Source organism: Barbus barbus, assembly GCF_936440315.1.
Source record: "Barbus barbus genome assembly, chromosome: 14".
Classification (NCBI taxonomy): Eukaryota; Metazoa; Chordata; class Actinopteri; order Cypriniformes; family Cyprinidae; genus Barbus; species Barbus barbus.
In genome coordinates, this window is record NC_136742.1 from 19,208,333 (window position 1) to 19,225,151 (window position 16,819).

General features: G+C 38.9%; 1 protein-coding gene across 1 annotated transcript; it reads right to left on the reverse strand.

The window, feature by feature from the left end:
• Positions 1-6,214: 6,214 nt before the first annotated feature.
• LOC306879762 (thrombospondin-1-like) lies at positions 6,215-16,277 on the reverse strand. The gene is made up of 23 exons (XM_079432942.1): positions 16,112-16,277; positions 15,926-16,009; positions 14,584-15,143; positions 14,426-14,501; positions 14,025-14,114; positions 13,814-13,923; positions 13,608-13,730; positions 12,977-13,073; positions 11,762-11,935; positions 11,500-11,676; positions 11,241-11,414; positions 11,030-11,157; positions 10,768-10,920; positions 10,462-10,680; positions 10,265-10,372; positions 9,654-9,813; positions 8,954-9,072; positions 8,112-8,346; positions 7,798-8,025; positions 7,139-7,410; positions 6,955-7,052; positions 6,735-6,874; positions 6,215-6,645 (listed from the first exon to the last, which is right to left on the reverse strand). Exons 2-23 carry the CDS (start codon positions 15,987-15,989, stop codon positions 6,638-6,640), a joined length of 3,513 nt encoding a protein of 1,170 aa, XP_079289068.1. The 5' UTR covers positions 15,990-16,009; positions 16,112-16,277; the 3' UTR covers positions 6,215-6,637.
• Between the last annotated feature and the right edge of the window lie 542 nt (positions 16,278-16,819).

The window sequence follows — 16,819 nt, forward strand, 5'->3', positions numbered from 1 at the left end:
CAGCTGTCTGTCACACAGCAAGCATATGATGTCACAACCTTGTCCAGCTTTTCCTGGGCTTGAAACAAAATGGAAAAGCAAACACCTGTAGGTGTAACATCCCCTCTCACGCGATGTCAAGCGGGCTACAGGAGAGCACGGCCAGTACTGGGATGTATGCATATGACAGTTGAGCCTGGTATTTCACACATCTGTGAAGTGTGGCTGTAAACAGTAACAACATTGCCTTGCTGAAGCCTCAATCTTCCTTTCACTGCTCAGCTACTATTCAGTCCTAAAATTAATCATCTTGTGCATTCTTTTTTTTATATAATATTCTGCTCAAATACTGCTTCAAATGAGAGAGCTTTGAAACAAAACTGGGCTTACTGTTGTATATACAGTGTGTGTGTGTGGGGGGGTGGGGGGGGGGGGTTTATTTGATCCCCTGCTGATTTTGTATGTTTGCCCACTGACAAAGAAATTATCAGTCTATAATTTTAATGATAGATTTAGTTGAACAGTGAGAGACATAATAACAACAACAACAAAAATCCAGAAAACACATAAAAATAAGTTATAAACTGATTTTTTCATTTTAATGAGTGAAATAAGTATTTGATCCCCTATCCATCAGCAAGATTTCTGGATCCCAGGTGTCTTTTATACAGGTAAGGACACCTGTCCACAGAAGCAATCAATCAATCAGATTCCAAACTCTCCACCATGGCCAAGACCAAAGAGCTGTCCAAGGATGTCAGCAGAGGTGTAAAGAGTACCTGAAATTTGTAAGTTTCATCAGGTCTCAAAGAAATATAGAGCTGAGTATCATCAGCATAACAGTGAAAGCTAGCACCATGTTTCCTAATGATATCTCTCAAGGGTAACATGTAAAGCGTGAAAAGTAAGGGGCCAAGTACTGAGCCTTGAGGTACTCCATACTGCACTTGTGATTGGTATGATACCTCTTCATTGGAAGTAAAGTAGTTCATAAAGTCATTACTACTGTGCTGCTGGGTAATGTCTGCACCTTCTGATGTTATATTTTTTGTTAATTTAGCCGCTGTATTAAATAAATACTTGTTTTTTTCTCTTTTTTTCTTCTAAAAGAGACGTAAAGTAAGCAGATCTAGCAGTTTTTAATGCTTTTCTGTACGATAGGGTGCTTTCCCTCCAAGCAATACGAAATGCCTCTAATTTAGTTTTTCTCCAGCTGCGCTCCATTTTCCGGGCTGCTCTCTTTAGGGCCAGAGTGTGCTCATTATACCACGGTGTTGGACTATTTTCCTTACGCGTAAAGGAGCAATCGTATCTAAAGTGCTAGAAAAGTGAGTGAATAGTTTCTGTTACATCAAGTTGTTCTGAGCTATTGGAAATGCTGAGGAATTGAGATAAATCAGGAAGATTATTTATAAAGTAGTCTTTTGCAGACGGTCGGTTTAGCCAGTCTGTCTGCTTCCTGACCTGGGCCCCAGTTAGTCAAGTACGAATTCTAAGACTATGTGCCATATTTCTAGAGAGAAGAGCGGCACCACCCCAAGAGGGATGAAGAACATCTCTTTTCAACAGGTCAGGTCTACCCCAAAAATTCTTCCAATTGTCTATGAAACCCATGTTATTCTGCGGGCACCACTTAGACATCCAGCCAATGAGTGACGACCAGAGCATATTACAGTGTCTGACATCGTACTTGCAAGTTCACACACCTCTTTAACATTATATTTAGTGATCTCCGACTGGCAAAGTCGAACATCATTAGTGCCGACGTGGATAACAATCTTACTGAATTTACGTTTAGCATTAGCCAGCACTTTTACATTTTCCAAGATGTTAGGCGCTCTGGCTCCCGGTAAACATTGGACTATGGTGGCTTGTGTCTCTATTTTCACGTTCCGTACAATAGAATCGCCAATAACTAGAGCACTTTCATCAGGTTTCTCAGTGGGTGCGTCACTGAGTGGGGAGAACCTGTTTGATGTTTTGATTGGAACGGAAGAGTGGTGTTTTGACCCGCAACTAGGCCACCTCACAATCACCCAGTTGCCCTGCTGCACGGGCTCAACCGGAACCGAACAATGTACAGGACTCCCTGAGCTAGTCGCATCCAAAGCAATATCTACAGCCCTCACATTCTTACTGACCTCAACTAAAGTTTGGATGCGTGTCTCTAATTCTGAAATATTCTCTGTCAGCCTGACTATTTACCTGCATTTATCACATGTGAATCCCTCGTCGCCGACAGAGAGAGATAAACTGTACATGTGGCAAACAGTGCAAACAACAATAGCAGGAGAAGAAGCCATTACTCACCATGATTGAAGAATGATTCGCTTACCACTGTTGTTTGATGAACTCATGAAAAACGGAGCGAGACAAAAGAAAACAATAATAGGTGTGACTAGAAACGCGAATGGAACCGCGAGGGACAAGCTAACCGGCTAACGAATGCTAATGTGCTGCACGTGCTCTGCACTCGCGGTTTTAAAAAGCGAACGATCAAATTAGTTTGATAGATAATACCAGAAATATGGTGGGAATTAAGTTATATATTATTACTTTAAACAACAGAGAGTGAAAGTAAGATAGAGATTCAACAGAAAAACGAAGCTACACGGAGCTACAATCGCAAACCTCTCACCAGCACGACAGACAGAAGAGCCATGTCAGTGCACATAGATAACCGCAAGTAACCGCAATTCCAGGTTTTCAAACAGAGATGGCGACAAAGAGCCAAAACTTACGGACTGCAACTTTAAAATAATGTCGCATTTTTTAAAAATTTATACATTGATTGATTGATACATCCTTTTTTTAAATAAAGACGGGAAACTGTATCATTGTGTGTATATTAGTAGTTTAACGTGTATGTGTATACAAGCTGTTTAAAGACTGTATTTGTCTTTATACTTAAAGAAAAGATACAATTTATGACCAGCTTATACATAAATGTAATGAAAATCCAAGGGTTCCTATACTTTTTCCTACAACGTTCACTTTCAAAAATAAGCATGAAAATCATTCATCATATGTGCTGTTTTATTTTCACATGTATAGCAGCTTTGCCTGGTGATTTGATCTGTTTGTTTGCTGTCTGATACAGTACAGTGGTGGGAGCTGCATGCATTACAGGATCCGTTTTAACCATGAGTTAGCAGGAGCTCACTGCAGGAAATTAAAAGCTAGAGCAACTTCCTTTCAACTTCCCGCATGGCCTCTCATCTCATGCCAGTGCCTTAATGAATAGTAAATTATTAGTCTCATGCTCCCTTTTTCGCCACAGACAGTTTACAGTAGACATTCACCTTGATTCATCATGGAAAACAACATTTTATGCTGTTGTACACTATAAATAAACATATGGGAGCACTGTATACACAGTGGTTTCATATTGGTCAAATGGAATAACAAAGACTGACATTACAAATGTGACAATGTAAGACAGCAACTAACAGCTCCAAATTACCACAATAAAGCCACAATAGCTGTAGCTTTCTGACACCTTCAGACTAGGTGTCACATAATAAATTTCTCATTCACATGAAGCTTTTACATCATGACATCAGTGTCAATGCTAATTCTGCTCATTTACTAATTAATTCATTATTTTATGTTTATATATTTTCATATATTTTATGACATTAAAGATATGTTACAAAATATTTCAAAAATTTTCATCATTGATAATAACAAGAAATGTTTTTTGAGGATCAAATCCTTATATTAGAAAGATTTCTAATGGATCATGTGACTGAGACTATAGAAATGGCTGCTAAAAATTCAGCTTTGCTATTAGAGGAATACATTACATTTTAAAATATAATCTGGGACTATATATGACAACACATCAAAAAAATAAAAAAACATAATTTTGGTGTCAAACTGTTATACTTGCCCAGCTAAATTACTCCCCAAGTCTCAATTGTTATATAAAAAAAAACTCACACTCAAAAACAATTCAAAAGTAGCAACTAAAATCTCAGCCTGCAGTATTACTGTTTTTACTGCCTCAAAAAACAACCTCAAGATGTATATATAACCAGACAGTACCTCAGACATTTTGAATTTACAGCTTCTATTCATATAGCAACAATGTCATTTTTATTGCACGTATATTTAAGCCGTAAATATGAATGGGAGGCCTGACCACCAAGAACACCATGAAAGTTATAGAACAAAACCAAAAATACTTCAGTAAGCAGATCATCTCCATGACATATATCATGTTGAGGTCCTTCTTACAGTTTTTCGTCTGTTGGAAATTTGGACAACTAATACAAAGGCCAACTTTGCAGTCTTGTGCCCAGATTGTCTTTGGATCTCCACAGTAACCCTGCTATCTTCTCTGATCCCTGGCCAACATGATATGAATGTGTTTACAGACCCACACCTGTCAGACGAGCACTAAATCACCCAGATCTACGTTGTGTAAACCCAGAATGTCACACTGTGGGTCACGGAGGTTCACGCTTTCCCCACAGGCGAGTGAGGAATTAGAAGATTAACCCTGAGGAGAGGCGCTGCTGCAAAATTCCACACTTCTACTGAAGACATGCATGCCTGTCTTTAGAAGAAGAAAGTGGACTTGTCTCAGCTTTTAACTAGGAACTAACATTGACCTTGGTCTACCATATCTATTTTTAGTGTCTTTTTAAGGCATTTATGCTATGTTGCTGTTTGCTTTCAAGCACATGTCGGGGCTAAGATGCCCTTTATGAACTTTTGTTTTATAATTGCTTTGACCTTTCGTGCCACGTGCAGAAAATTTCAGTCTTTTAGACATGCTGTTGCAGAACAAAAAATCTCACGAGACACAAACATGCAGTAATAAAAAGCAGCCAAAGCCAAAAAACATCAGTTTTACAACGTCTATCATCTGTTTATTATTCGGAAGTATGTACCAAAATAATCGCTATATGTAAAAATAGCATTTTGCATTGTGTAACTAAGTAAAAATGTTTACAGTCAAGCATCACTAATTGTACAAAAACAACAACACAAAGATACAAACAATGAAGAACAGAACATCCTCACGTCAGTGTGCAAACTGTTTATACAGATGGAAATGCCTCTTTCTCAGGTGGCACTCCATGATAAATTATTTAAATAGCATTTATCTACACACACAAATAAAACAGTCTTACAAACAGAGACAACAATAAAGCAATAATTTATCGAAAAGTACTGGACATTTGAAGCACTGGCAAATGTATTCCTTAAAAAAAATGTGTTTATTTTCCATTGGGATGTGGGACTGGCGATTTGTTCTATATACTATTTACAACTTGTGCTACAGTAGCAATAAAGCAACCAATTTGTTTTCTTGAAGCAAAGGAAAAAGTACTTAAAAGCTTTTGCTTGATCAAATTACAAAACAGCAATGAGGTAATATTTGTACATTAAAGTTTTCCTTTATCTCTCTCTCTACAGAAAAGGCAAACAGGTCAGAAGATCATCTCCTTTGGAAGTGATGGATAAATGATTCTTGACCGGAAAGGTTTGGATGAGTAGTTTTAGACAGAACGTCGGTTAAGAGAGTTTATTTTTTCTAACGAATTGTTTTAGTGAGGGCAGTCTTTAGAAATTCCCTCGTTTGTGCTTTTTGAAGCAAAATCACAGCACAGTCTTGCCAAACTCAAAAAGTGTTTTGTAAGTGCTACATAAATATATATTATATATATATATATATATATATATATATATATATATATATATATATATATATATATAGAAAAAGTTTAAAAGAATGATCTGTCCCTAAGAAATTAGCATCTCAAATAAAACCTCACACTAGAGTGCTTGGTAATCTAGTATCCAGATGTGGCAAGTCTTTAAACCTTGGTCTGTCTAATTCCTCTTCATGCAACCTTTCATTTTGCCATTTTTAATGAATATGTTAAAATGGTTGAACCATCTAGCCCTGAGAAAACTATGCCCGCTAAACCATAAGTTATCTCCCACCAGACCTTAATGGATGTTCATGATACTTAAGATGTGACTTTGCTAAGCGACGCTTTAGATAGACAAACAAAAATTTTGATAAAAATCAATAAATGACAGATTTCTCCTCTAAAATCACCTGCTTGGAATACACAAATAGTATACTTTACGTGTACAATGTTTTTAAACCATTTGTTGTTGCTTCAATATCTTAAACATTCACGACGCTTTGTTTTTAATCAAGAAAACAGTTTAAAGTTTTGACAAAATACTGAATATTATAAAAGCTATCTTTTTTAAAAGGGTTGTGCACTCTCTAATGGAGCCGTAATTTGGACAGCTTTTCAAGAAGAGAGCATGAAAACACTTGAGAGAGAGTAAAGGTTTTGAAGTGCATAGCTGTCTGTTGGGAGCTCTTCCCACACAGAGCCGAATGAGGTTTTTCAGAGAGAGATCGCAGTCTTCCCAATTAAGCAAAGCGAGGGAGACTTTTCTTCTGCTCTACCTGCTAATGGTGGAGGAGTCCAGATTCTGAATCAGAAGCCACTTGGTTTCTATCCCAACCAGTGACAGTTACATTGAAATTGACTACCTGCTTTCTCACTCCACCAGTGTGTGAGCGGCAGCAGAAAAAGTAGCATCAAATCTGTCCCTGGACTTTGCCTGGAATACATATTTATATGGAAAGGTGCATTCTTTGATGAACTTCCAGCCTGTGCAATTACGCATCTAAAAGGGAACAGAAAGACAGGAAGTGTTAATATTGAAAAACAAACTTTTTTTGTTTTTGGATGTTTAAGCGATGTGTTGACGCTCACCTCTGCATTCATATTTGAGGTCTGAGAAGTACACCATCTCTTGTGAGAAAACAAAGAGACCTAGTCTTCCGCCTGCGTATGTTTTGTCATAAATTCTTCCAGAATCTGCCATGATCTTTTTGCCTTCATACATGACCACTCTGAAATATATATAAATATGATTAATAAAATACATATGAATAGGAGTTACTTCCAGTTTTAATGATCTTTTTAGCAATACCTTATGTGTCCAGTTCTTGGTCTATGAGTCAAATGCCATCTGTAAGCAGTGAAGTCCTTCCATCCCACATTCTTTGAGTCGTGCCACAGTGTGCGCACCTAAAATGGATCACATACAGAAATGTTGGCATTCATATGAAGGGTTTCGAACCTGATTTTATCACAGCGAACTTGGTGAAACGTACCTGTCCTGGAGTGTCTCCGGTGTGCCACAGGGCGTTCCTCAGATGCTCGCCTGGCCCTGTGGTGGAGTTAACCACTTTAATTGACAGCCCTGAGTAACCCTGTGCCTTGGTAGGTGAGCTGGACCAGTAGGTCTGTGTGATCTGCTTCCACATGACCACGTAGAAGCGAGAGCTAGACTGGTATCCAAAAACGAATCCGGCATAGTCATCATCTCTCTCCGTGTTGATGAAGAAAGTTCCACTGAAGTCAACTGAATTGAACTCATCAAAACCTTTAAAGAAATACAGAAAAAAGTTAGAATTTATGTAATTAAATGTATTTTAAATTTATTGGCTATGCATGTTTTCTGTTTGATTTGCTTTTTTTGTGTGGCCATTTTTTATTTAATTTCGTTTTAATTTAGAAAATGTTTTGGTATAGTTTTAGTTTTTCCTAGTTATATTAATTTATATTTATTTTTCATTCATGAATAATGACCAAAAAGTTGTATTAAATATTGTCTGTTTCTCCAAGCTAAGGTACTATGCAGGATTTTCTTCATTTATTATATTAATTGATATTTTGCACACCGCCTAGTATTTTTACATGTGTGAAAATTAATTATATTTATTCTTGCTTGGGTGTAATTTAATTCAGTTTTTTAAAATACTGAACTTACCAACAGCAATGCCAGGGTCACAGTTGACTGTCTGAACCAGTTCTTTTCCTTGGTGACGAACCACCCAGTTGGGGTCGATCTGAGAAGTGCCCTTGGGATCAAGAGGAACCATTTGGAATTTGCGGAAGTCTGTTTCACTGATGTCAAAGTTCTCAGGACAGACATCATAGATATCCAGGACATTGTCTTGGTCAAAGTCATCTTTACAGGCATCACCACGTCCATCGCCTACAAATGGAAGAAGTTTAACCAGTAAGTATAAACCTTTACATTAACGAGTGCAATAGTTATGAATATTCAGATGTAAAACTGACCATCAGAATCCAGTTGATCTTTATTGGGAACCAATCTGCAGTTGTCTTTGTCATCAGGAATGCCGTCATTATCATCATCGTAGTCGCAAGCATCTCCTTTACCATCCTTGTCGTGGTCAGCCTGGTTAGCATTGGGGATGTACGGGCAGTTGTCCAGGTTGTTTTGGTGACCGTCCTCATCGATATCCTGGTTGCTGTCACATTTGTCTCCGACACGGTCAGAATCGGAGTCGACCTGTTGGAGTGAAAGTGTAGAATCTTTAAATAAGTCTCAGAGTGGCTTTAAAGCTCTATGGCTTTCTTAATTAAAATATTCCCACCAGAATGGGTCTTTATCTAAAAGGCACAAACTTCTGTCTTAGTTGGCCTATCTGTGAAGGCTTTTTCAGAAAGCAATCTCATGTTCCTGAAGCTTGGCACTACCACAGTCACATTTCAGCGTCTAATGAGGAAAGGAGGGGTGCATTCCTTCTCTTCAGTTAACCATGGCACAGGTGTGATCCGCAGGGATTGAGTGCCGACAGGGCACGCATAAACCCACCGGCAAATCTCTCGCTCCTCACTAATAACCATTCTTTACCTCTGCATATCCTTTGGGTTAATTGAACACTGGTGAGTGTCCCTGAAAAGCCTCCAAGTGCTTTATTGTGTGGCTCTGGATTCAAGGAGAAGAGGATTTACTTCTCCCATACATAGCTTTGCAAAGACTGCGACTACCCTCTGGGTGTTTTTTTTGCATTGGCTCTGGAGCTGACTGAACAGCTCATAGATCTCCGTGGATTATATAATGGTTTGAAACGCCTGCGGCATGCACTACTCGTTTAAGTCTCACATATATATACCTGGTCTGGGTTGTGTTCCAGAGGGCAGTTGTCACACTGGTCACCAACTCCATCGAGATCGGTGTCTTTCTGGTCGACGTTGTACAGATATGGGCAGTTGTCGTTCTCATTCAAAATACCTGTCAAACAGAAGGAAATAATGATGAAAACTGATTGAAAACACACTGGAAAAAGTCGGAGAGATTCTCACGAAACCTGTTAAGAAAATATCCAGGTCATAATTTACTGCACAATTGAAATAAAAGATTAAACAAAGGAATGAAAAGAAAAAAGAAAAAGAGAAAGAAATTAATTCTATTTTGCTGAAGATTTTTTACATTGACATCATTATGATTTTATGTTTAATATTACTATTTTTGTTCTCATATTCTCATTACCTTAATGCCAAAAAAGCTTTTATATTCTCATTACTGTAATGTGAAGAAAATTATATATTATTTAAATGGTAGAATTTTTGTAGTAGTTTTTGTACTGTCTTAAATTTATTCATTAAATAAATAGTTTTAAATAAAAAAAACTGAAAATTATTAAAAATGTTAAATAATGAGAGTGTTAAAATTATTACGGTACTGAGAATTGGTTTTGTAAAATATGCTTCTTTATGCAAAATAAAATTATGGAGTGAAATGTGGATGTTTTCTTGGCAGGTTTATCAAGGAATGTCCATGTATGGATAAACAAATAGAGCAGAGTTTCGTACCATCTCCATCAATGTCCACAGCACAGGCGTCACCTTCACCATTGCTGTCAGTGTCGGTCTGGTCTGGGTTGCTGTTGTATGGACAGTTATCGCAGCGGTCTCCCACGTCATCACGATCATAATCGTACTGTCTTGGGTTGAAGATGAATGGGCAGTTGTCCTATTTTAAAAAAGCTGCAGTTCAGATGGAGAAACATATGGCAAATAACAGTCAAGTGATTCTCCACAAGACCCGCTCACACGAAGGTTACTACTTTTAGATGTTAGGCTTGTAATTTGGCTGCAGCTGTGTAGGTCTATTTAGAGGAGCGCAACGATAAAAGCGAGCCTTATTTTTAGGAATTGGACCAAGGATAATATTGGATTAGCAAGATACACTGCAGGTCTTTCAGAAAGGTACTTCTTTGGTGGAATTTGAGGTTTGTCTCCAAGAGAAACTGAATTTACTTTACACAGCACTTTTTTTCCACACCTCAGCCTGTAAGCTATGTAAAATTTTGGCAGCTTCTCTTTCTTCATTCATACTCGGTGCAAAGTGTACAAAAATTCACTTGACTGGAATGAGCATCTGTGGAATATACTGTATAGAGGGTAATGTAACTATATTTTACCCTGTCATCAGGAATGCCATCGTCGTCATCATCATTATCACAAGCATCACCAACTCCATCCTTGTCATAGTCCTCTTGCCCAGAGTTGGGAAGATTGGGGCAGTTGTCCTTAAAAAAGTAGTAGTATATGAATATAAACCATAGCTGCAATGATGTTATTTGTATTTTTAAAACAAATAAAGCCAATATATGCCAACCTTCTTGCAGTGATAGGATGCGTTCTCGACACACACAAGATCAGCATTAGGCCAGCCATCAAGATCAGTGTCCTCTCCACAGATGTGTCCATTTCCAGCAAAGCCAGGTTTGCACTCACAGCGGTACATAGGGTCTGAGAAATGGCCCAGGTAGTTGCAGCGAGCGTTCTTATTGCAGTCGTGGCTTCCATCGAGGCAGGGATTACGAGGCGTGCACACCTGCAGGAAAAGATTAATCAATCAACATTAGTTCATGAGCACATGCCACGTTCGTAATCCATGATCTTTCGGTATTTTCTCATTTACCTGTTTCTTGGAAGCAGCGTCCTCCACTCCTCGTCCAAACGGCTGTGGGCCATTGTAGCGTGAGGGGCAAGGCAGGCAGTTGTAGCCTGGAACTGTGTTCTCACACCTGTGGACTCCATTAAATTCAAAGCAGGCATCAGGGACCTCCTTACACTGTAACAAAGGGAAAAGGACAATTGGGATGAGATTTTTGCTGCCCACTGCATTCAGTATCAGCCAGGATTTTAATATCAGTGCATCCCTAAAAAGCAGTGTACTGCACCTCATTGATATCCTTGCAGTTGATTCCATTGCCAGTGTATCCTGTGGGGCATTTTCCACATTTCCAAGAGCCATCTGGGAAGCTTGTACACTGGGCTCCATCAAAGCATGGATTTGAAAGGCATCCATCTGTGAAAAATGAAAATAAGTATGATTTATCTTGGAAACACAGACTAGTATCATCTAAAGGTTTGAGTGACACTAGAACTCACCAATTGGACAGGCTTGTTTGTTGCAAATCTGGCTGGCCTTTGCATCTCCCACACAGTCTTTGCCGCCATACATGGGTACTGGATTATTGCAAAGACGTTGACGGTTTTGGACTCCACCGCCACAGGTGGCAGAGCAAGTATCCCATGGTGACCATGGTCCCCAGCCACCACTGACTAAGAAAAAATATGCAACAAAAATTTGGACAATTGCACTTTTTTAATAAAAAAAATGGACATACTGCATAGGGTGTTCACTTACTCGGACATGGTGATTTCTCACACCTCTCAGTTTGCCGACCTTCACCCTGGCAATCTTTGCCTTCCATTTGAGGTGTTGGGGAGTTGCAAAGACGGATGCGCGTGATAACACCAGCACCACAGGTGACCGAGCAGGAAGACCAGGGTGACCAGTGACTCCAGCTACCATCCTGCTTAACTGTTAAAAACAATGCAGGTTATTACTTTTCTCCTCTATTGTAAGGAAAAACCATAGCCACATTTGGCCACTGGGCACCACTCACATCGCTTGTCACACTCCTGAAGATAGCAGTCTCTCGTCTGCACCGACGTGCCCTCGCAGTTGTTATTGATGCGGTCGCAGGAGCGGCCGCGCTGCTGAGTGCCCCTTCCACAGGACACAGAACAATGGGTCCATTCAGACCAGGGGGACCAGCCATCCTCGGCGGAGTCGCTCGCTGTCGAGAGAGCAAAACGAGACAATAGCAGAGCTATTCCTTCTTTCTAAAGCAGCAAAATTGAGAAAAGCTTTTAATACTGGGCCTTAATGGACTCAATTTAGCCTAGGCAGCTCGAGACAGAGCACTCCAGGGAACCCTGGCATGAACCAAGCAGTTGGAATGCTGGGGAAATGTCAGTGTATTTAATGCACAGGGATACCTTTCTCCAAATGTGGAAATGGTATTTGCAAACACCCCTGTTTATGCCATAAATTCAAACATATGAGGCTGATATTAATTGAAATCCTCGGCGAACCCTCAAGACGTGAGGAGCCTGCTGTTTCTTTTTTGAGTCTCTGCCAAACATCACCAATTTTCCACCTCTCTTTAACCAATTTAGACAATTATGGCCATTTAGTGATTCAGTGATGCACAAAGCTCTAGTGTTCCTTTCATTAGTTAAACTTCAGTTGAAGTCTATTGTGTGATACAGGAATGACTCTGGATGTTTGGGTAGCAACAGTGCTTTCAATAGAAAAGCTTTTAAAAGTAAAAATGTTGCCTGGTTAACAATAAAGTACATTCAAGTTGACAAGAAAGTTTCTTTTTTCACGCTTGTACATTTACTTTTAGTCTGTGGATGAGTCTCGTAAACTCACCAAAGCTGTATTTATTTGATAAAAAATACAGTAAAAAGAGTAATATCATGAAATACTGTTAAAAAGGTGCTTTTTTAAAATGTAATGTATTTCTATGATGGCAACATTGCATTTTCAGCATCCAGTACTCTAGTCTTCAGTGTCACATGATCTTTTAGAAATCATTCTAATATACTGATTTGGTGTAATCAATGTTGATAAAATGTTGATGATTTTCAAAATTACTTGATGTATGCAAAGCACTGTATTTATTTGAAATAGAAATCTTTTGTAACATTTTAAATTGATCTAATATATAAACAACTATATGAATTATATTCTAAAAAATGATTACAATGACTCTAATTCTCTTACTCTAATGACTATAAACTTTGTTATACAGTAGTTCAGTTGCACTTACGGGTTCCACATCGAGGGCAGCACTCCCCATCAGGCACTGTGGCGTTTGCACATGGGATTAGGGGGCATGAGATCTTGCGGCACACTGTTGCAGAGTTCTGCGGTAAACACAATGATTCTCATTAATCATTTGTTAATGCCACGACTGGTGCATTTGGAATAAAAAACCATAGCCCCTTGCTGTAGTGCAACACCACATTTAACATTACAATTTTCATTCAAGTCATCTTAATATTAAACTTGAGAGTGGATATAAGGTCGTATATAAATCTAGTTGTATATAATTCTGTGTAATTAAGCATGCAAGTATTCCTCAGTATTGATATAACGTGGCACTTCAGAGAGAATAGTCAAAGGCATGCATAATTAGTTTATAAGGCTTACTTAAGTTGACTGTATTCTCTTCAGCTACCTCCATTTCACACTTTTAATTACAGACTAGGAGGTTAAGGGAAATGAATGCACCTGGCTTAAGTCTGCCACAATGGACAAGACTAAGACCGGTACTGTGTATCATAGCACCTACATGACATGGCTCCCGTCTCGCTAACACACAAATTAGTGGCTTAATGAAAGAGCAGGCAGCTCTCAGAGTCTAACAGGTACATGTCTGCAGGTTATTGGGTTCTTACCTGGCAAGTGCACTCTGTGCAATCGTCTACTGTCCATTCCTCCTTGTTTTTGTGCACAATTCCATTGTGAAGACAGACACCAGCATGAATGCCCATGCGACTCAGCATGTTTTTCTCATCCGTCTAGAAAGCAGAACAAAAATTGAGGTTTGATAATGTGGATGGAGTGTGTTAATCTACAGTACATGTACCAACTTTTTGCTCACCACTTTGCGGAGTTCATTGGACAGCTCTTGCACCACCACACCAAGACCTTTCAGTTCCTTGAACATGGCAGCCAGAGCCTCACATGAAAAGCCACAAATCATCTGCAGATCTACATAGGAGAAATATAAAGTTTGCAATGGTTAAAACTGCCTTTAGATTCTCAATTTACATATATTTTATTTGTATGGATTACTGAAAAGGAAGGATTACCTTTTGTTTTGTGGCCAGTGTAATCAGTCCTGATTGCAGGTCTGGATCCATTTATGGGATTGTCAAGGGTGATGATATCAGTCATAATTGCTGCAAGAGGAAAGGGCATTCAGAATCAGGTGGCTTAAAGTTTATTATTAAACATATTGAGCTAATGGAAAAGTTTAATCAAAAGATAATAAAAAAGACTCATGACAGTGAATTTGCTATTGTTCATTCACTGGCACAGAAGTGATGCACTTTTTATTTTGTTTTTTTAAAATACAATACAAAATAAAATCCATTAAAAAATATATATATAAATGAATTTGTCCACTAAATCAAAGTCAGTGTGGCATAATCAAGATGCAAGAAGCAATTTTCTAATGTATTCATACGCATGTGTTCTGCATTACACTTACAGTTCTGGCATCCTTTATTCCTCAGAATTGCCTCCAGTGTGGTACCAAACACAAAGCGCACGTTTTGCAACACCCCCTAAAAAAATCCACAAGTGATTAATGCTTCTTACTGTATTTGGCATGCAACAGGATTCATAGACAGCGAACCGTCCACTCACCATGAACCTGTCCTTCACTGCGCCCTTGCCGATCCTCAGGCTCGCCACCCCTGGGGTCTCCTGAGTGAGGATAGTCTGGATAGAGGCATCGAGCTCCGCTGTATTCACCTCTTCACATCCCACATAGAACTGAACCCTGTCCTCCTGCACGAAAAGAGTGATGTTTTTCCAATGTCCCACAGCCAAATCCGGTTCCTCGATGGACACGATCTGTTGCTTGTTTTCAGTTGAAAAAACAATGTCCAAAGTATTGGCTTTCCCGTTGGAAATGATTTCGAAGACCGGTCCGGAGCCATCTTTCTTCTCCACGGTCAGAAGGCTTCCTCTCGTGTGTTTGAACTGCTTGAAGTTGAGCAGAAGCAGAAATCCTCTCTCCTCGTGGATGGAATCGATCAGGTCCCTGAAGGCGCTCTCGGGAACCGGGGGGATCAGGTCGGGGTTCAGGATCTTGTAGGCGGGGCTGTACGGATCGTCGCCTTTCACCAGAGTCACCCCGTGGTTTTTCCTTGGCACTTGGACGAGCTCAAACAGATCGTAAACGCTGTTGTCGTCTCGACTTTCTAGCAGGAATTCAGAAGTTAAAGAAATCCCGTTATAATGTAGGCTACTTGATATTAGCGGCCAGTTTTGATTTATTACATGACTCTCACATGGATTCATTTTTTATTAATTATTATTATTTTTTTTTATATAAATGTAACTCTGGACCACAAAACCAGTCATAAAGGGTCAATTTTGTGAAATTGACATTTATATATAATCTGAAATCTGAATAAATAAGCTTTCCATTGATGTATGGTTTGTTAGGATAGGACAATATTTGGCCGAGATACAGCTATTTAAATATCAAAATATTGAGAAAATCTCCTTTAAAGTTGTCCCAATTGAAGTTCTTAGCAATGCATAAACTATTACTTAACAAAAATTAAGTTTTGATATATTTACGGTAGGAAATTTACAAAATATCCTCATGGAACATGATCTTTACTTAGCTAATAATTTTTGGCGATAAAAGAAAAATCGATCATTTTGTCTCATACAATGTATTGTTGACTATTTCTACAAATAGCCTATACCCGTGCTACTTATGATTGGTTTTGTGGTCCAGGGTCACAAATGTATTTAGTAAAATAAGTGCAATAATGTATAGAAAGACAGTCATTATCGCGAAATAAACTCATGCATAAACCCCTTCACCCTGTTGGAGTTTAAATTGCGATAATTACCAACTTATTCCTATAATATTTAACAGCTAGTTATACTTTAAACCACAACAGCATTCACTCAAAAACGCTAAACGCCATCAGTTACAGATTAGTTCCTTTGTGTCATCATCGCTCACCTGCGACTCTCGCGCTCTCGCAGCTCCAAAGCATCAGTAGCAAAAAGATTGCAGTTGACTTCATTGTATCACTTATTCTTTTACCTATCAGAAATCACAAATAATAAACAAATTATTGAAAAATCAGCAAAACTTAACCTTAACAGGTCTGAGCAATCAATTATTAAAATATAAGAAAAAACGCACCTTCCAAGTGTTTAAAACAGCAGCAAATCCAGGGTAAAGTGATATTATTCCTAAAATGCGTCAATCAAAGGTCGTTTCAAAATAAAGAAATTATTTTTCTGTTTAAGCGCGGTCTACAGCATTCGGTGTTTCTTTGCTGTAGTTACAGTGGCCAATCTTAACGATTACCAAAGAGAACAAAGTGCTATTTAAATAGTTTCATGGCATTCCTGAGCGCGCGTCTCCTCCAATCAGATGCTGGAAGGAAAAAGGGACGAGCTTGCGTTACCTCACAGAGCGTTTGTATGAGGGGGAAAACGCACCGCATTCCAAAGAACACATTCCATAAACATACTTTTGATTTTACTGACCGCTGCTTCCGTTTAGTACCTTTTTATTTGCCTTTTATTGCATCCACGTACTGCTGCTTGTTTTGTCATTCAATAATTCCAGTTATTTCTTGTCACCGAAGTCTCTACCCTACCGTTCCTTGTGTACATATTTTATTTGAATCTGTCCATAATGAATGACTAACACGTTTTTACGTTCAAGTGGCTACTTTATTTTAGAGCATGTGTTTCTTGCAACGAGTAAGTAAGCTTTATTTGAGTGCCATGCGCAGCATCTTGTAGGATGCTCGTGGAAGTGCTGCAGTAGTAACATGTCTCTCCGCTAGAGGCCGTTCTGTGGTTATTTGAACACCTGGGTGATTTCTAATGTTGATTTCTG

What these genes read in the sequence shown, in the direction of transcription:
- LOC306879762 (XM_079432942.1), bottom strand. Translation starts at nt 15,989, where the DNA reads ATGAAGTCAACTGCAATCTTTTTGCTACTGATGCTTTGGAGCTGCGAG. An exon ending in ACTGCAAGGATATCAATGAG is followed by an intron (nt 10,921 to 11,029) that starts GTGCAGTACACT and finishes CCTTTGTTACAG; the next exon opens with TGTAAGGAGGTCCCTGATGC. An exon ending in TGTGGACATTGATGGAGATG is followed by an intron (nt 9,073 to 9,653) that starts GTACGAAACTCT and finishes TCTGTTTGACAG; the next exon opens with GTATTTTGAATGAGAACGAC.